The following is a 13,771-nucleotide window of genomic DNA, read 5'->3' as shown; positions in this document are numbered from 1 at the left end:
GGTGAGCGAAATCTATCAATCTCCATTACAGCAGAGGTCAAAGAATCAATGCTCTGATACCACTGTTACGAAAGCTGAAATTCGAAGGAAGAAAAGCTAGCTACAGCTAAACTAAGCTAAGAAAAGAAAGGAAACTAGGGCAAAAATAGATAAAATTTTCATACATACATTTAAATGAATACAAAAGCAGAATACAAAGAAGCCCTAACAAAATGGGTCTAACTTAAACTATTAAAATAGTAATGGAGAAACTGTGTAATTAGAGAAGCTAAAGGGATCAAAATGCAAAGAATGAAAATTGACTCTTCCAATTTAAATCGTATCACGGTGGGTGGTTGGATGAGGGGGAAGAAGAGGAGATTCCATTCCTGTAATAACTATAAACTCAGCAAATCTGTTTCGCAAAAATATCACCTATAAGTTAAAAAATCCTTCAGAAAAAAAGAAATTGTCGAGCAGAAAAAAAGACTCAGATTGTCACAAGAATAATTCAGAAGAAAGCAACTTGAGATTTGGTGCGTGAACCGAAGAGGATAGTCATTATATTATACCTACAAACTGGCGATTTGCGAGGGCCAAAGCTTAAGCTTCAAGTGCACAGAGAAAGAGTGTTCCCGATGAAAATAGCACCCCACAATTAATAGTTTTGGCGGATATATGGACATTGACAGCTTATAGGAATCATTGAATCAGTCATCTTCATCACTTTCATATTGTTGACATAGCGATAGTAGACCATTGCTTGTCCCACCAGTCTTTTCTGCCTCTTGCTGGTTTCCTTCTACTGTCTTCTTGCTGTTGGAATCTGAGGGCGGCTTCTTAACTACAGATATTTTGACTGATGAGGACTTGAAAATGATTTTACCATCACTCGATGATGCTTTATCTGCAACATAAGTCATGAAAACAGGGTCAGATCCCTAAAAGGCTATTTTTCTCAGTATTAATCACCAAATGACCAAAAAAAAAGTATCTAGGACCATTATTAGTTTATTTTCAAAGTAAAACCAGCAAAATCTATGATTATTGAAGAGTTAATGGCATCTCATCCATGAAATTTCAAGGCTGAAACCTCTAACTCACAGCCCTCCACCCCCACCCCCAATCTTTCCTCAACCCTCCCCAAGGAAATAAAAGAGAGAACGAGCCATGCCAAAAAAAAAAAAAAAAAAAAAAAGAGAAAGACAACAGATTGCTTCGTGGGCAACTATGCATTCACTATCATCACCAGCCTCCGATTTCAAGAAGCAAATATTACACGCAAGCGCAACGGATGGAAATCACTTCAAAGACTATTCTTCAAATGGAAATTCACTCACGTGATTGTCATAAATGAAGGGTATTCTGATCCAAAAAATATATAGAGACATAAAAGGTTATAGGAAGAGTAGAAAGCAATGATACACTCAGAACAAGAATCAGATGGGTCGACTAAACCAACCTTTGTTGATAGAGCCGTCAGTAACGCTGGCTTTTGTCAAAAAATTTGTGGGTTTTTCATTAGGTTCCTCAGAAACCTTTCTCCTCTGCATTTAAATAATAACAAGCTTAATGTTAATAAGAAACAACAAAAAGAAGATCGAGACTTCAGGCATGATGAAATTTCAGATTTCAACATAACAGTAAATGCTCTCAAGTCTCAACAAAACTGTCCTCTAATTTTGCGGATGGACATTGTAATTTTCTGCTTCTATTTTTTTTGAGATGGTAATTTTCTACTTCTATTTAGTTGCATGTAAAACATACGACAGGTCTAATGCAGAAGAGATTGATCATTTGGTAGACGCTGCCACTTCTTGGGCCTCTGTAGTAAAGGAAGATAATTAACAGAATTTTATAGTTCCTTCGCACATTTTATGTTCTATTTAAATAAATGAAAAAATAATATACAGATCATTTAATGATAATATCAATCTTATGCTATTCAAATATCATAATGTAAAAGATTCCACGACAAGCTTCGTGCTACAGCCAAGGCGTTGAAAGAAAACTCTACTTCCAAGATTGTCATTTGGGGGTAATTTGAGCTAATTCAACAGCATTATGGTACTTTCCTGTGCACTCAAGTTGCCGAGCAAAGGGGACTAAGCTTACCATTCTAGTGTAGAAAAGGTTCTGATATCATAAGTGTACCCAAAACACAGTTTGTAGCCAAGAAGCCTAAAAGTGAGTCCCCGCACATAATCCCAAGTCTATTTACTCAACCATTGATGGACGACAAACTAGGAACACTACCAGTTTTATAAACAATATATAAGATTGCTCAAGTGACAAAAACAGATCTACAAGGTGCTTCACCTTAGAGCATAACAACTATCTCTAGCGTTGCCCCCGATTTTTCGCTAAGCATTACGTCCATGTTCAGGCTCTAAGTGGGACATACGGGTGTTTCAAAAGTTTTGAAGGTATATGATTCCTACATTTTATGTTTGGAAGGTAGCACGGATGTTTAGGAGAGGGGCGAGGAGGTATGAAACAAATTAGAAATATTTCAGAGAAGAAAGCAAACATAGTCGCAAATGTCCCGACTTCAAACTGTCATATCTCCTAGTTTATAATGAATTGAGATATGAGCCATATATAAAAGGAAAGGTCTCTGAGTTTAGTTTCCAGAACTTCAAACCGTTCATCATTCTGACATTCCTACAAAAAGTTATGACCCTTTTACCAAAGAGTGGCATAACTGCCAAGGCGTGGCCACTCATAGTAAGTGTGACCATTTCAAGAGAACAAGCTAAAGGGGAGAAAGGGATGGGGTCTCGCTACGCGTTGGCACGCATAGCTACGTGTTGGCACGCATAAGCCCTGCTCCAAGTATAAAAAGGGGCGACGGGAAGAAAGAAAAATTATTCTTTCTCTATCACTTTTTAAGAGCTTTTGAGGAGAAATCAAACTAGGGTTCCACACTACGCCCCCAAGGTTAGATCTTTACCATGAATTCACATTATTAAAAAGAAACTAACATCACTTAACACCTTCTAATTCCTAAAATCTAGGTTTCCACCCAAGAATCAAGGATCTTCAAGACCCAAAACTTAGGGTTTGTGGAGGCACTGTTCGAAGGTAATTTTTGTTACTTCCTAGTAATAAAGTTACTAACTTTAATGCTAAAGTTCTGGAAGGACAAGTGGTTGGGACCCGTGGCACTAAAGGATGAATTTTGCAACCTATATAAAATGGCAAGCAATCAGGGATCCTATGTAGGACAGAACTGGAATCACAACATTTGGGATCCTCTTTTCATAAGAAACTTTCAAGACTGGGAGCTGACTGAACTAATGGAGCTATATGCTAAATTAGCAGGGGTTACTGTCAATCCACATGTCAGGGATAGTCTGAAGGAGCTTTTACAGTCAAGAACGGATATGCTCACTTATGCTCCAACAAAGAACTGATCGATAATTGGCCATGGAAGCTAATCTGGAAGACCAAATTACCTCCCAAAGTGATTTTGTTTTTGCTGACTGGCTTTGTATGAAGCCCGTCTTACTCAGGATCTCCGACTTTAAATAGATGTTTCATGTGCAGAATGAACTTCGAAAGTGTAAGACATCTTTTTTGCATTGTCCAGTAGCAGCAGATATTTGGAGCATGTTCCTATCTATTTTTGGGATAGCCTGGATCATGCCTTGCCCCATCAAAGATGCATATGAAAGTTGGTGCTCTTGGAAAGTTGGTAAACCCATCAAAAAGACTTGGTTATGCCTGCCTCAATTTTTTGGTGTATTTGGAATGAACGGAACCGTAGGTGTTTTGATGGGATCTCAACTTCAATTCATGCTCTTAAAGCTAAATGTTTAGTGGATTTATTTAGCTGGCTTAACAAAGCCCCTGTATCTAGCTGTGAACAACTTTTGGAAGGTCTCTGCTCCTTAGTTATAGATTAGTTTTTGTATCTGAGCAGCCACCTTTTTACTCTATTGTAATTTTTTTTTGCATCTACTTGATGTTACTTCATCGAAAAATTAAAGTTACTAACTTTATGATGGATTATGACTAGAGATTATGAAATAAATAAGAATTATGGGCAAAAGGTTATGAAAAGCGATTAATGGCCAATAATGCCTCCAATGGATCGAATGCTCAGTTTCAATTCTAGTGGCAAAACTTTTGAATTAAGAAGTATCAAAGAGGAAGCTAAGGGATGGTATATTTTTACAGAATGTAGCAGAAGATTCTCAAGCAAGATTAAAATAGATGACAACAACCTCCGATGGGTGTGCAAAGCTTTGATCGAAGATTCTCTCCAGACTGCCAACAGCTGCAAAAGATGGGGTAGGAAGGTGCAAACATACACTTTCCGGGTGGTCCAAAATTTCAACAGTTATGGTCGGTTAATTAGAATTGAAGCTATCATAGGGGCTAACAGATCTGCAATCATTATACCGGAAGGCAATTACAATAAAGGATGGGGGGACAAAGCAGGGATGATACAAGGTTATCTGGGAACATATGTAGACCCAAGATTTTATCTCTATGCTGATCAATCAAAGTCTTATAAGGAAGCTGCTAATATATCACATTGGCCAACTACAACTAATGCCAATGTTGGGCATGGAGCACTCCACGAAGAGCTGGGAAATGAAAACTTCCTATTGAAATGCCTCATAGGTCAGTTCAATGACCCATTTAGCTTGAGCCCAAAGGTAGAAGTAATTCAGAAATGGTTCACAAGCAGATGGCAAATCACAGCGGGTCTCAAGGTCACTCCCATCGAGCACAACCAGTTCCTTTTTGAGTTCCCTTCCAGATTCGAAGTAAACAGAGTCAAAACTGGTGACTGGTTCTGGAATGGAAGAAGATTGACCTTGAAATGGTGGTCTCCGGTGGCCGGAGCAGATATGAAATCTGCAAAATCGGAGCATCGATGGGTGAAAGCTTTGGGAATTCCTATCCACGCATGGACGGCGGACACTTTCAAGTTCATCAGAGACAAGTGTGATGGCTTCGTCGATATTGACGATGACACTAAACATAGAGTTCACTTTTTTTGGGCACGTATCTGTGTGGTTAATCGAAGAGAAGAATTACCAAAAAATCTGGAGCTGATTACGAAGGACGGGGGCTTTGAAATCTCGTTACTAGAAGATGCTCATACAAAAATCAGACCTGCCGGAAAATCCTTTTCCGATGAAGCAAGGGAGAAGATGGCAGAAGTGGGCACCTCGAACCCTGCATCGGACACAGTCTCACATGTAGAAGGACAGGTTGGCAGGAACCTTGCATCAGGAACAGTCTCACATGTAGAAGGAAAGGTTGACAGCTTCAATTTGAATGCTGGTTCATCTGGAAAACCAGTAGATAAAGGGCCACCAGCTATATTGGTCTCTGATAAAAAGGGTAAAGGGCTTTCAAATCATTCACAAAACTCGGGCCGAGGAGCAGATCAAGAATATTACAAAAAAGGCCCAATTAATAAGAAGACCACATCAAGGAAGTCAAAGGAGTCGAAGCTTTTTAATGAGAAAACAGTGTGGAGGGTAACAGGACTTAAACCCGACCCAAATGCTTCAAAATTAAAAGAACTAGCAACTGAACCCTCATCTTCGAAGGAACAGAACACGACACAATCTTGCCCCATGACTTTGGTAAACCAGAGTCCAGATAACTCCCCTTCAGACGCAGATGATGAAGGGATCCCAGAAGAGAGTCCACAGGCCACTTTGCATACATTCGCCGACACTAGATATGGTCCCAGCAACTAGCTTAGACACAGACTTTTCTTCTCGGGCAGTATGTGAAGCCCTCCCACTGACATGGTATGAGGGAGGTTCCAGCGCACAGCTTATTGATACTCCATCCCTAATCAAGACTTCAAAATGGACCAAACTCACTATGGTCAAGGCGTGCAAGGCCTTTGGGGTCAATGCGACAGGGTTCGAGCATGATCTTTTGAACATAATTCTAAGGATGGAGCAGCAAAGACAAGTCCAAATCCAACAACAGGAATCAAAATAAAAGGCAGGGAAGGAGAAGAGGAATAAAGGAGGGGAAAAGGAAAAGATTAGCATGTGGGATTAATTATGACATAAGAGGGCGGCAGGTTAAGGGGTTGAGGGGTAGGCAACACCATTCATGTTCTGGATGAAGCTAAAAATCTTGAGTTGGAATGTGCGGGGGTTGAATGAGGATTTGAAAAGAAGCACCATTAAATCTCTCATTCAGAAGTGGAGGGTGGATATTTTGTGTTGCAGGAGACTAAGGTAGAAGATTGCTCTACTAGAATGATTCAACAATTATGGGGGAATAGATAGGCTGATTGGGTGGAGTTAAAAGCTAGTGGTACCAGGGGAGGGACTGTGGTGATTTGGGACAAAAGAAAGTGGGTCAAATTAGATGCACACCGGGGGTCTTATTCCATCTCTTGTATATTAGAAAGCACCACAGAAGTATTCAGATGGTGCTTCACAGAAATATATGGACCACACAACAATCCAGAGAGAGAAGTAATGTGGAGTGAGATTGAAGTAATATGGAGTGAGATTGCAGGAATAAGGGGACTTTGGTAAGATCACTGGGTAGTGGGAGGTGACTTCAATGTTGTTAGGTTTGAGAGTGAAAGGCTGAACTGTACCAGCAGATCAAAGGCAATGAAGTTGTTCTCTGAAATTATTTAGGACCTAGATGTTATTGATTTACCCTTACATGGGGCTCAATATACTTGGTCTAAAGGAGATAATTGTTTGCAAGCCTTGAGAATTGACAGATTCCTTATCTCCAATGAGTGGAATGACTCTTTTAATGTTGTGAGACAGATTGCTTTGCCTAAGGTGATTTCAGATCATAGACCAATTATTTTGGAGAGTGGTGACTGGGATGCAACCCCTTCCTTCTTTAAGTTCGAAAATATGTGGCTTCAATCAGAAGGATTTCTAGGCAAACTAAAGAGTTGGTGGCAGAATTACACATTCACTGGTAGAGCTGATTTTATCCTTATGCAAAAGCTAAAAAGCCTAAAGAAGGATATCACTACTTGGAACAGGGAAGGGTTTGGAAAGGTGGAAACCAGGAAAAACAGGGCACTAGAGGAGCTAATGGCACTAGAACAGGCTGCAGAAGACAGACAGTTGACTTTATCTGAGGCGAATCAAATGGTCAGTATAAGAATAGAATTGCAGCAATTAGCCAAAGCAGAAGAAATTTCATGGAGGCAAAAATCAAGGTGTCTTTGGCTTAAGGAAGAAGACAGAAACACCAAATACTTCCAGAAGATTGCCAACTCTCATAAAAGAAGCAATTGCATCGACAAACTCATGATCGGGGATGAGATCATAGAAGATAGGGAGCAGATAAAGCAGGAGACACTGGATTTTTATGAAAACTTGTACACTGAGCGGGAATGTTGGAGGCCATCTGCTAATTTTGAAGAAATTGCAACCATTACAGAAGAAGAAAAAGAGGGGTTGGAGGCATCTTTCAATGAAGAGGAGGTTTTTACAGCAATCAACTCTAGTGCTCCCGACAAGCACCAGGACCCGACGGGTACACAATGGCTTTCTACCAGCACTCATGGGAGTTCATTAAACATGACATACTTGCAGCCATGAGTTACTATCACCAGCACTGTTGGATGGTTAGTTCATGTAATGCATCCTTCATTGCGCTTATTCCTAAAAAGAAAGGGGCAATTGAGCTAAGGAACTACAGACCAATTAGTCTAATTGGCAGTGTGTACAAGATCATAGCTAAAGTCCTAGCTGAAAGGTTGAAGAAAGTAGTGGGAAAATTGGTCTCAAATCAACAGAATGCATTCATACAAGGAAGGCAGATTACAGACGCTTCACTAATAGCAAACGAGGTCCTTGATTGGCAGTTAAAATAAGGGGATGCAGGGATCCTATGTAAGCTGGACATAGAAAAAGCCTTTGATCAACTGAATTGGACCTACCTCATTTCCATTCTCAGGCAAATGGGATTTGGGGAAAGATGGTTAAAATGGATCAAGTTCAATATCTCCACTGTGAAGTACTCCATTCTAATCAACAGGAGCCCAATCGGTTTTTTCTCTCCACATAGGGGATTGAGACAGGGAGACCCACTCTCACCATTCTAATTCATATTAGCAATGGAAGGACTCAGTAGGATGTTGGATAAAGCTAAGCAGCTGCAATGGGACGGGTTTTCACTTCTTGTGCCCACAATCATACATGAATTTGATCATGGTAAGACATAGAATTTTTACCACTTCGGATGATTATAATTTCTTACAAACTCTACTAGAGTTATAAGCAAAATTTCTTGTCTTTGCTTGTATTTAAAATCATATTATAGAATTTCACGAATTTAAAAGAGAAAAATAAGGCAAAATACTTATCTTAAATCCAGAATTTATTCCTGAAGGAAGTTCATGGAACAATTGACAATCATTATGCTCAATATTATATACAGGTTGAGCACCATGCACGTATCCCAAAGCCTGGTGACCGAAGCAGATTCCTAGAATAGGAATATCAATGTATTCACCCAAGACTCTCACGCAAATTCCTATATCTTCTCTTCACGGGGGTTTAATTTCTCAAACGCTAGACAACTAATTAATAGTATATCTACAAATTAAAACAACCGCCCTCTACTCAGTTGGTTAGAGTCTCGTGTTGATAACGTGTTATAAAACAATAAAAGAAGAAGAAGAATATTGTAAAGAAAAGTAGGGAGAGAGAATTCTTATTGATTTGGGATGAATTACAATGGAATAGAACCCCTATATTTATAGGGAAAAAGTGACTTAGCCACCAAGTAACAAACCCTAGAATCTCTCTAAAATATAGAGATTCACCTTAGATACAATTATATATATATATATATATATATATATATATAATACTCACTCCATCAATTCGTTTGAACCTATCTGACCGGGACGGAGTTTAAGGGGGAAAAGGGACTTTTGAGACTTGTAGTCCAAAACAATCTATAAATATTTGTGTGGCAATAAATCATCTGATTAAGGGTGAAATGGGAAGTTTAAAGTTACATTCTTCCCAAATTTAGAAAGGGGTCACTCTAACCCCTTTCTTTTGGAACTGACAACAAAGGAAATATGTTCATTCTTTTTGAAACGGAGGGAGTAGTAATAATAATAATAATAATAATAAATAATAAATAAAACATAGTACTTACATTAATAGTTCTCTAACAAATTTAAAGCCTATTCCTAACTAGTAAATATCACCTATATGGATCTTTTTCTTCTTTTCTATTTTATCATTAGCTAAGTCTACACTGATTCCAAGGATTTATAGATCTTTTGAGACAACTTCCGAGGATTGTAGATCTCCATTGTGCCCTATCTTTAGCTAAGTCTACATGGACCACCTGATTTTTTTCTGATTGTGGACCACGTGATTATTGTTTGTATGCTATTTGTATCTACAAGATGCTACAAAGAGAAAATAAGACACCAACTTCAAAGTTACGACTAACTCAAGAGGACATAGCAAATTGTTCATGTCTAATCTACTGAACAAAGTAGGAAATTGTTTAAAAATGATATGAACGCAGGCGGAAAATTTGTACATGTCATCAGGACAATCAATAGATAAAACTATAGATCTAATGTATGGTACTTTCTTGGTATTCAAACCCATGAACAAAGCATAAATCATACACGACATTTATTAAAGTCTATTTTGTATAGAAGCAGGTTGATGCAACATAAAAGATGGAAAACCGGCACTTGTACCTTAAGAGAGTTGTTTTCTGACCCTGAACTTTCTGGGGCAAAAAAAGGTAAATCATCATCGTCCTCCTCAAGCTCTTCATCAGGGATTCTTTTGATTATCTCTCTTGAACCCTGATTTGACACAAGACCAACAAAACTTCTTAAGAAATTAAAGCTCTTAGAAATACCTATGAACAAATAACAGGTATTCAGACTATCATATACCAACCTGGAAAACTGATCTTATGAGAGCTTCATCTTTTTCCTCCAGCTTCCTCGCCTGTCAGGGCAAGCATTAATATGGTAAACAAGGCAGTCCATCAAATGTTTCACCTACTCATCAAATAATTATAAAAATGTTCTTCAACAGATCTTCATAAACCATCACGATCCGGTGAAGAGTGGCACTACTAGGGCTCCCCTATTAGTTAGTAGATCTTAATCACATAATTGTTTTCATCATCCTGGATAACCAATCATTTAAGTGAATACTTTCTTTTAAACTCCTTCGACTCTTCATACTACTTACTGGACTCAACCTTCTACAGATATTTTCAGTGCTAAAAACCTCTGTGATTCTTCACTATCGGTTAAACATCTCCAATGATCTCATAGAGTTTGAAATGTGTGGTTTCACCCATTTCTTTTATTTTTGGTAATCCCCTCTCTCCCAGAGTTTGAACAGGTGTCTTGAGGTTGAGGTAGGAAACATCTAATACGAGATGGTGTTCAAGAAGTAAATAGAAGAATTTAGCCTGTGATTTGATTCTTAATTATAGGAGCTATATCGTCAATTGAGAATATAGAATCCCAAAAAATAAAGGTCCAGAATCCCAATAGTGGAGCATGTTAATTTGATCTGATAAACTACTATAGCTTTTGAAAGCTTTGGTCACAACTGATCTCAAGCAAAAGCCACAGTATGTGCCAAAAGAAGTTCATAACATTAGCAACTTTATGTAGGAATGAACTTAAGTTCTCTAAATTTATCAATCAACCAGTATTGTGATAATGCTGAACACTAGTCATCAAGGACCACATTTTCACTCCTATTCAAGCGGGAAAACAATATAAAACACAATCATACCTTTGCCTCATCTGCCCGCTGCAAAGCTTCAAGCATTGCATCTACGCTCACAGTTGCATGTCTTGACTGGAAAAATGGAAGATCAAAGGTAAGAAACTAACAGAAAATATATATATATATATATATATATATAACACAGCAATATAGTTCGAAAAAAACATACATAAGTGTAAATCTTGATCACAAAATAATTTAGTCACGAAAAAAGTGAAGAAATAACTTCAAGACTCACCTTCATGGATTTCATCTCATCTAATGCAGCCATAATATCCATTTCTCTCTTCGAATCCAAGGTTCTATTTTCTAATGACTTCATTGCATCACCCATTTCTTCAGCATCTCTTTTCTGTTTCTCCTTCTCCATTTCCTAAACAAAAAAAAACATAAACATGAATTCACAAGATACTGGAACCTACTACCCTAAAAATTGGAAATTTATATAACATAGGGTTCGCACTCCTTCCACTGGGGAAGAAGGTGGTGAATAGGACTTTAAGTTGATAAAATTCTTACCTCATCTTGGCCACGCCAAGGTTCAAAATTCCTAGTTGCACCTGATTCAACAGTATAATCGGAATTTTTTGGATCTGTCTTATATGTAATCTCTGCGGAACACTTTGTGCACTTGAAGTAGAATCTGAAGATTTGTATTCCTAAGTAGGTCTGCATAATTTGACACGTGATTATAATTCACATCAACAACATATACATACATAGATATAGAGATATATACACAGAAACATATGAATATATTAGACTGATTGAGTGATTTCTACTACAGTGTAACTTTTGAAAGAATTATCACTGCCTGACCATTCCAAAAAAAAGAATTATCACAGCCTAACTTACTGCTCAAATTTCTAAAAACAAAGGGGCATACTGAGTAAGGACTTCAGACTGGCTAGTTAGTATGTTTAATGTCAAGCTACTCTCTCTTAAACTAAAAAATAAATTTCTTAACAAGATGCCTCTTATAGACTTATACACAACATGTTTTCATTGCAAGAAGACAGACACTAGATGCTTTATTTCTACTGTTGCTTTTTTGTAAACAAATTTTAGATGCTTCTCTAATTGTTATTGAGCCACTATCAATTTCTATGATTTTTATGAAAATAAAGGGATAAAATAGCCACTTTCAAGAGCGAAGGAAGAAATTCTAAATTTCTGTGCAATCTTGCCTTGCAAAAAGCATGTGCCAAGCACTTTTCTCCTTTCTTAATATTCAGCTGGGGAAAATGGGTTTAAGGTGGGATCTGGTTGTTTATTTTCATTTTCATGTTCTGGTTCCTGATTATAGTGTTGCATCCAAATATATTCAGATTACAATGCGGATTTAAATCAGCAAATCATCTGCTCCTATCCTATACATTTTCTCTATGGAGGTCCTCAGCCAAATGATGGATAAGGGCAGGGAAAGAGCTATATAAATGGCTACCAAGCTACTGGAAGACAACAACACAGTGCAGGGTAGGTCAATTTCCTTCACCGATGATGTATTAATTAGAGTGACACCGAGTATGAACACTAAGGTATCCTAAGGGGATAATATTATGGTTTTAAGTCGTAAGTTCATCCAAGATATCAAAGTGTGTGGTAGGAAACGTATAGCTTGCGATCTAGGATGGCAAGTCAGCGGATTTCCTGGCCAAAACATAGATGTCATCATGTCTAAGCTTTCTATCTATCTGACGAAATACAAATTTAAGAACATTAGCAGCACGAAGAAGCAATTCCTTGGTGTTTAACTATACAGACAAAACTAGTACTAATTAACAGCAATTTGCCAAACCTCTATACATATTTGATTTAATTCAGGCTATTCAGCTATCCATTTCAAAGCCAAGTCCGAATCTTTCACCAACAGTCACCCAATATATGTACTATCCAATTGAGATTCGCAATATAAGTATTGTCCAATTTTTAACCAACAGTCGGCCATTCTAAAACCTAGCAAGAATTCCAATTGCCACTACATACATAGGTTTATCAGATACTCATGACACTTCAAAAATCAACTTAATGAAACAAAAGCATCTCCAAAATAACACAAGAACAAAAAATTAAAGTTCACCAGACTCGCTCACCAACAACAACAACACCAACAACACCAACAAACCCAGTGTAGTTCTAGAAGTGGGGACTGGAGAGGGTAGAGTGTAAGCAAACCTTACCCCAAAAGGGCAGAATAGCTGTTTGCGGTAAACCCTCGCCTCAGGAAGGAAAAAGGGGAGACTCGCTCACCACCAATATCACAAAATTCTCAACTGGGCAATACATATAACACAAATCCTAGATTCCCTAATTGCAAGGGTTAGCAATAACAGCAAAGGGGTAAGAATTGTAAATACCTCGCCAACGACGTCCTCTTTGCGGGAATTGAATTTGGTGCCCTTATAGATGTAATTGCCGCAAGTAGCACAACGAATGCTCATAGGAAGCATCATGCGCACTTTCATCTGCTGATTCGGAAGCTGCCTCCGCCGTGGAATCTTCGCCGGATCGAAATCCGGCGGATAATACTTGTTCAATACTTTCCTTTCTCCCATGGCTCCTTCTTCTTCTTCTCAGTCCCAAATTCTAAATTCGATTTTTCTATGAGTGAGAAACGAGCGGCTTCTATATTGGTTATTAGCAAAACCGAACTCTTTTTGAAACTTTTTCTTCTTTCCGGTTGGAAAAGGAGTAGATTCGTCCCTAACAACGATTTCTTTTTTTGTTTGTGGGTGACTCTGCTATTCGGTATAGTAGTTTCGAAGTTGATACTATTAGATTGTATTGTATGAATATACAATATAATACTATATGGTATTGTATTATATTGTAATAGTGAATTTGTCCGTGTTTCGCGCGGTTATAAAAAAATAATAAGTAAGTTTAATATATGCATATTTGAGTTTTAGTTTATAAATTTATTTTGAAAGTTTCTCAACATTTGAAAAAGAAGAAAATATGTGAAATAATAGAAAAAACCAAAGAAATAAAAAAACAAATAAATATGCATCCATCTGTAGTAAACATGA

At 37.9% G+C, this 13,771-nt stretch overlaps 1 protein-coding gene across 2 annotated transcripts; it reads right to left on the bottom strand.

The window, feature by feature from the left end:
- Window positions 1-277: 277 nt before the first annotated feature.
- On the bottom strand, window positions 278-13,504 carry LOC104120123 (uncharacterized). 2 transcript variants are annotated; one of them, XR_001974013.2, is made up of 9 exons: window positions 13,100-13,504; window positions 11,262-11,411; window positions 10,981-11,115; window positions 10,749-10,814; window positions 9,891-9,941; window positions 9,683-9,793; window positions 1,442-1,526; window positions 552-886; window positions 278-414 (listed from the first exon to the last, which is right to left on the bottom strand). XR_001974013.2 is itself a non-coding variant. In XM_009631833.4 (8 exons), exons 1-8 carry the CDS (start codon window positions 13,295-13,297, stop codon window positions 690-692), a joined length of 993 nt encoding a protein of 330 aa, XP_009630128.1. In that variant the 5' UTR covers window positions 13,298-13,504; the 3' UTR covers window positions 278-689. The 2 variants fall into 2 exon arrangements, 1 of the variants encoding a protein (XP_009630128.1); XM_009631833.4 differs by having other exon boundaries at window positions 278-886.
- Window positions 13,505-13,771: the final 267 nt, after the last annotated feature.

This window comes from Nicotiana tomentosiformis, chromosome 10 (assembly GCF_000390325.3).
Source record: "Nicotiana tomentosiformis chromosome 10, ASM39032v3, whole genome shotgun sequence".
Classification (NCBI taxonomy): Eukaryota; Viridiplantae; Streptophyta; class Magnoliopsida; order Solanales; family Solanaceae; genus Nicotiana; species Nicotiana tomentosiformis.
This window is presented reverse-complemented; position numbering and strand designations above follow the sequence as displayed.

Coding starts and splice junctions, on each gene's coding strand:
- LOC104120123 (XM_009631833.4), bottom strand. CDS start 13,297: ATGGGAGAAAGGAAAGTATTGAACAAGTATTATCCGCCGGATTTCGAT. Junction 10,815..10,980: donor ATGAGATGAAATCCATGAAG/GTGAGTCTTGAA, acceptor CCATTTTTCCAG/TCAAGACATGCAACTGTGAG. Junction 1,527..9,682: donor CAGAAAACAACTCTCTTAAG/GTACAAGTGCCG, acceptor ATTTAAATGCAG/AGGAGAAAGGTTTCTGAGGA.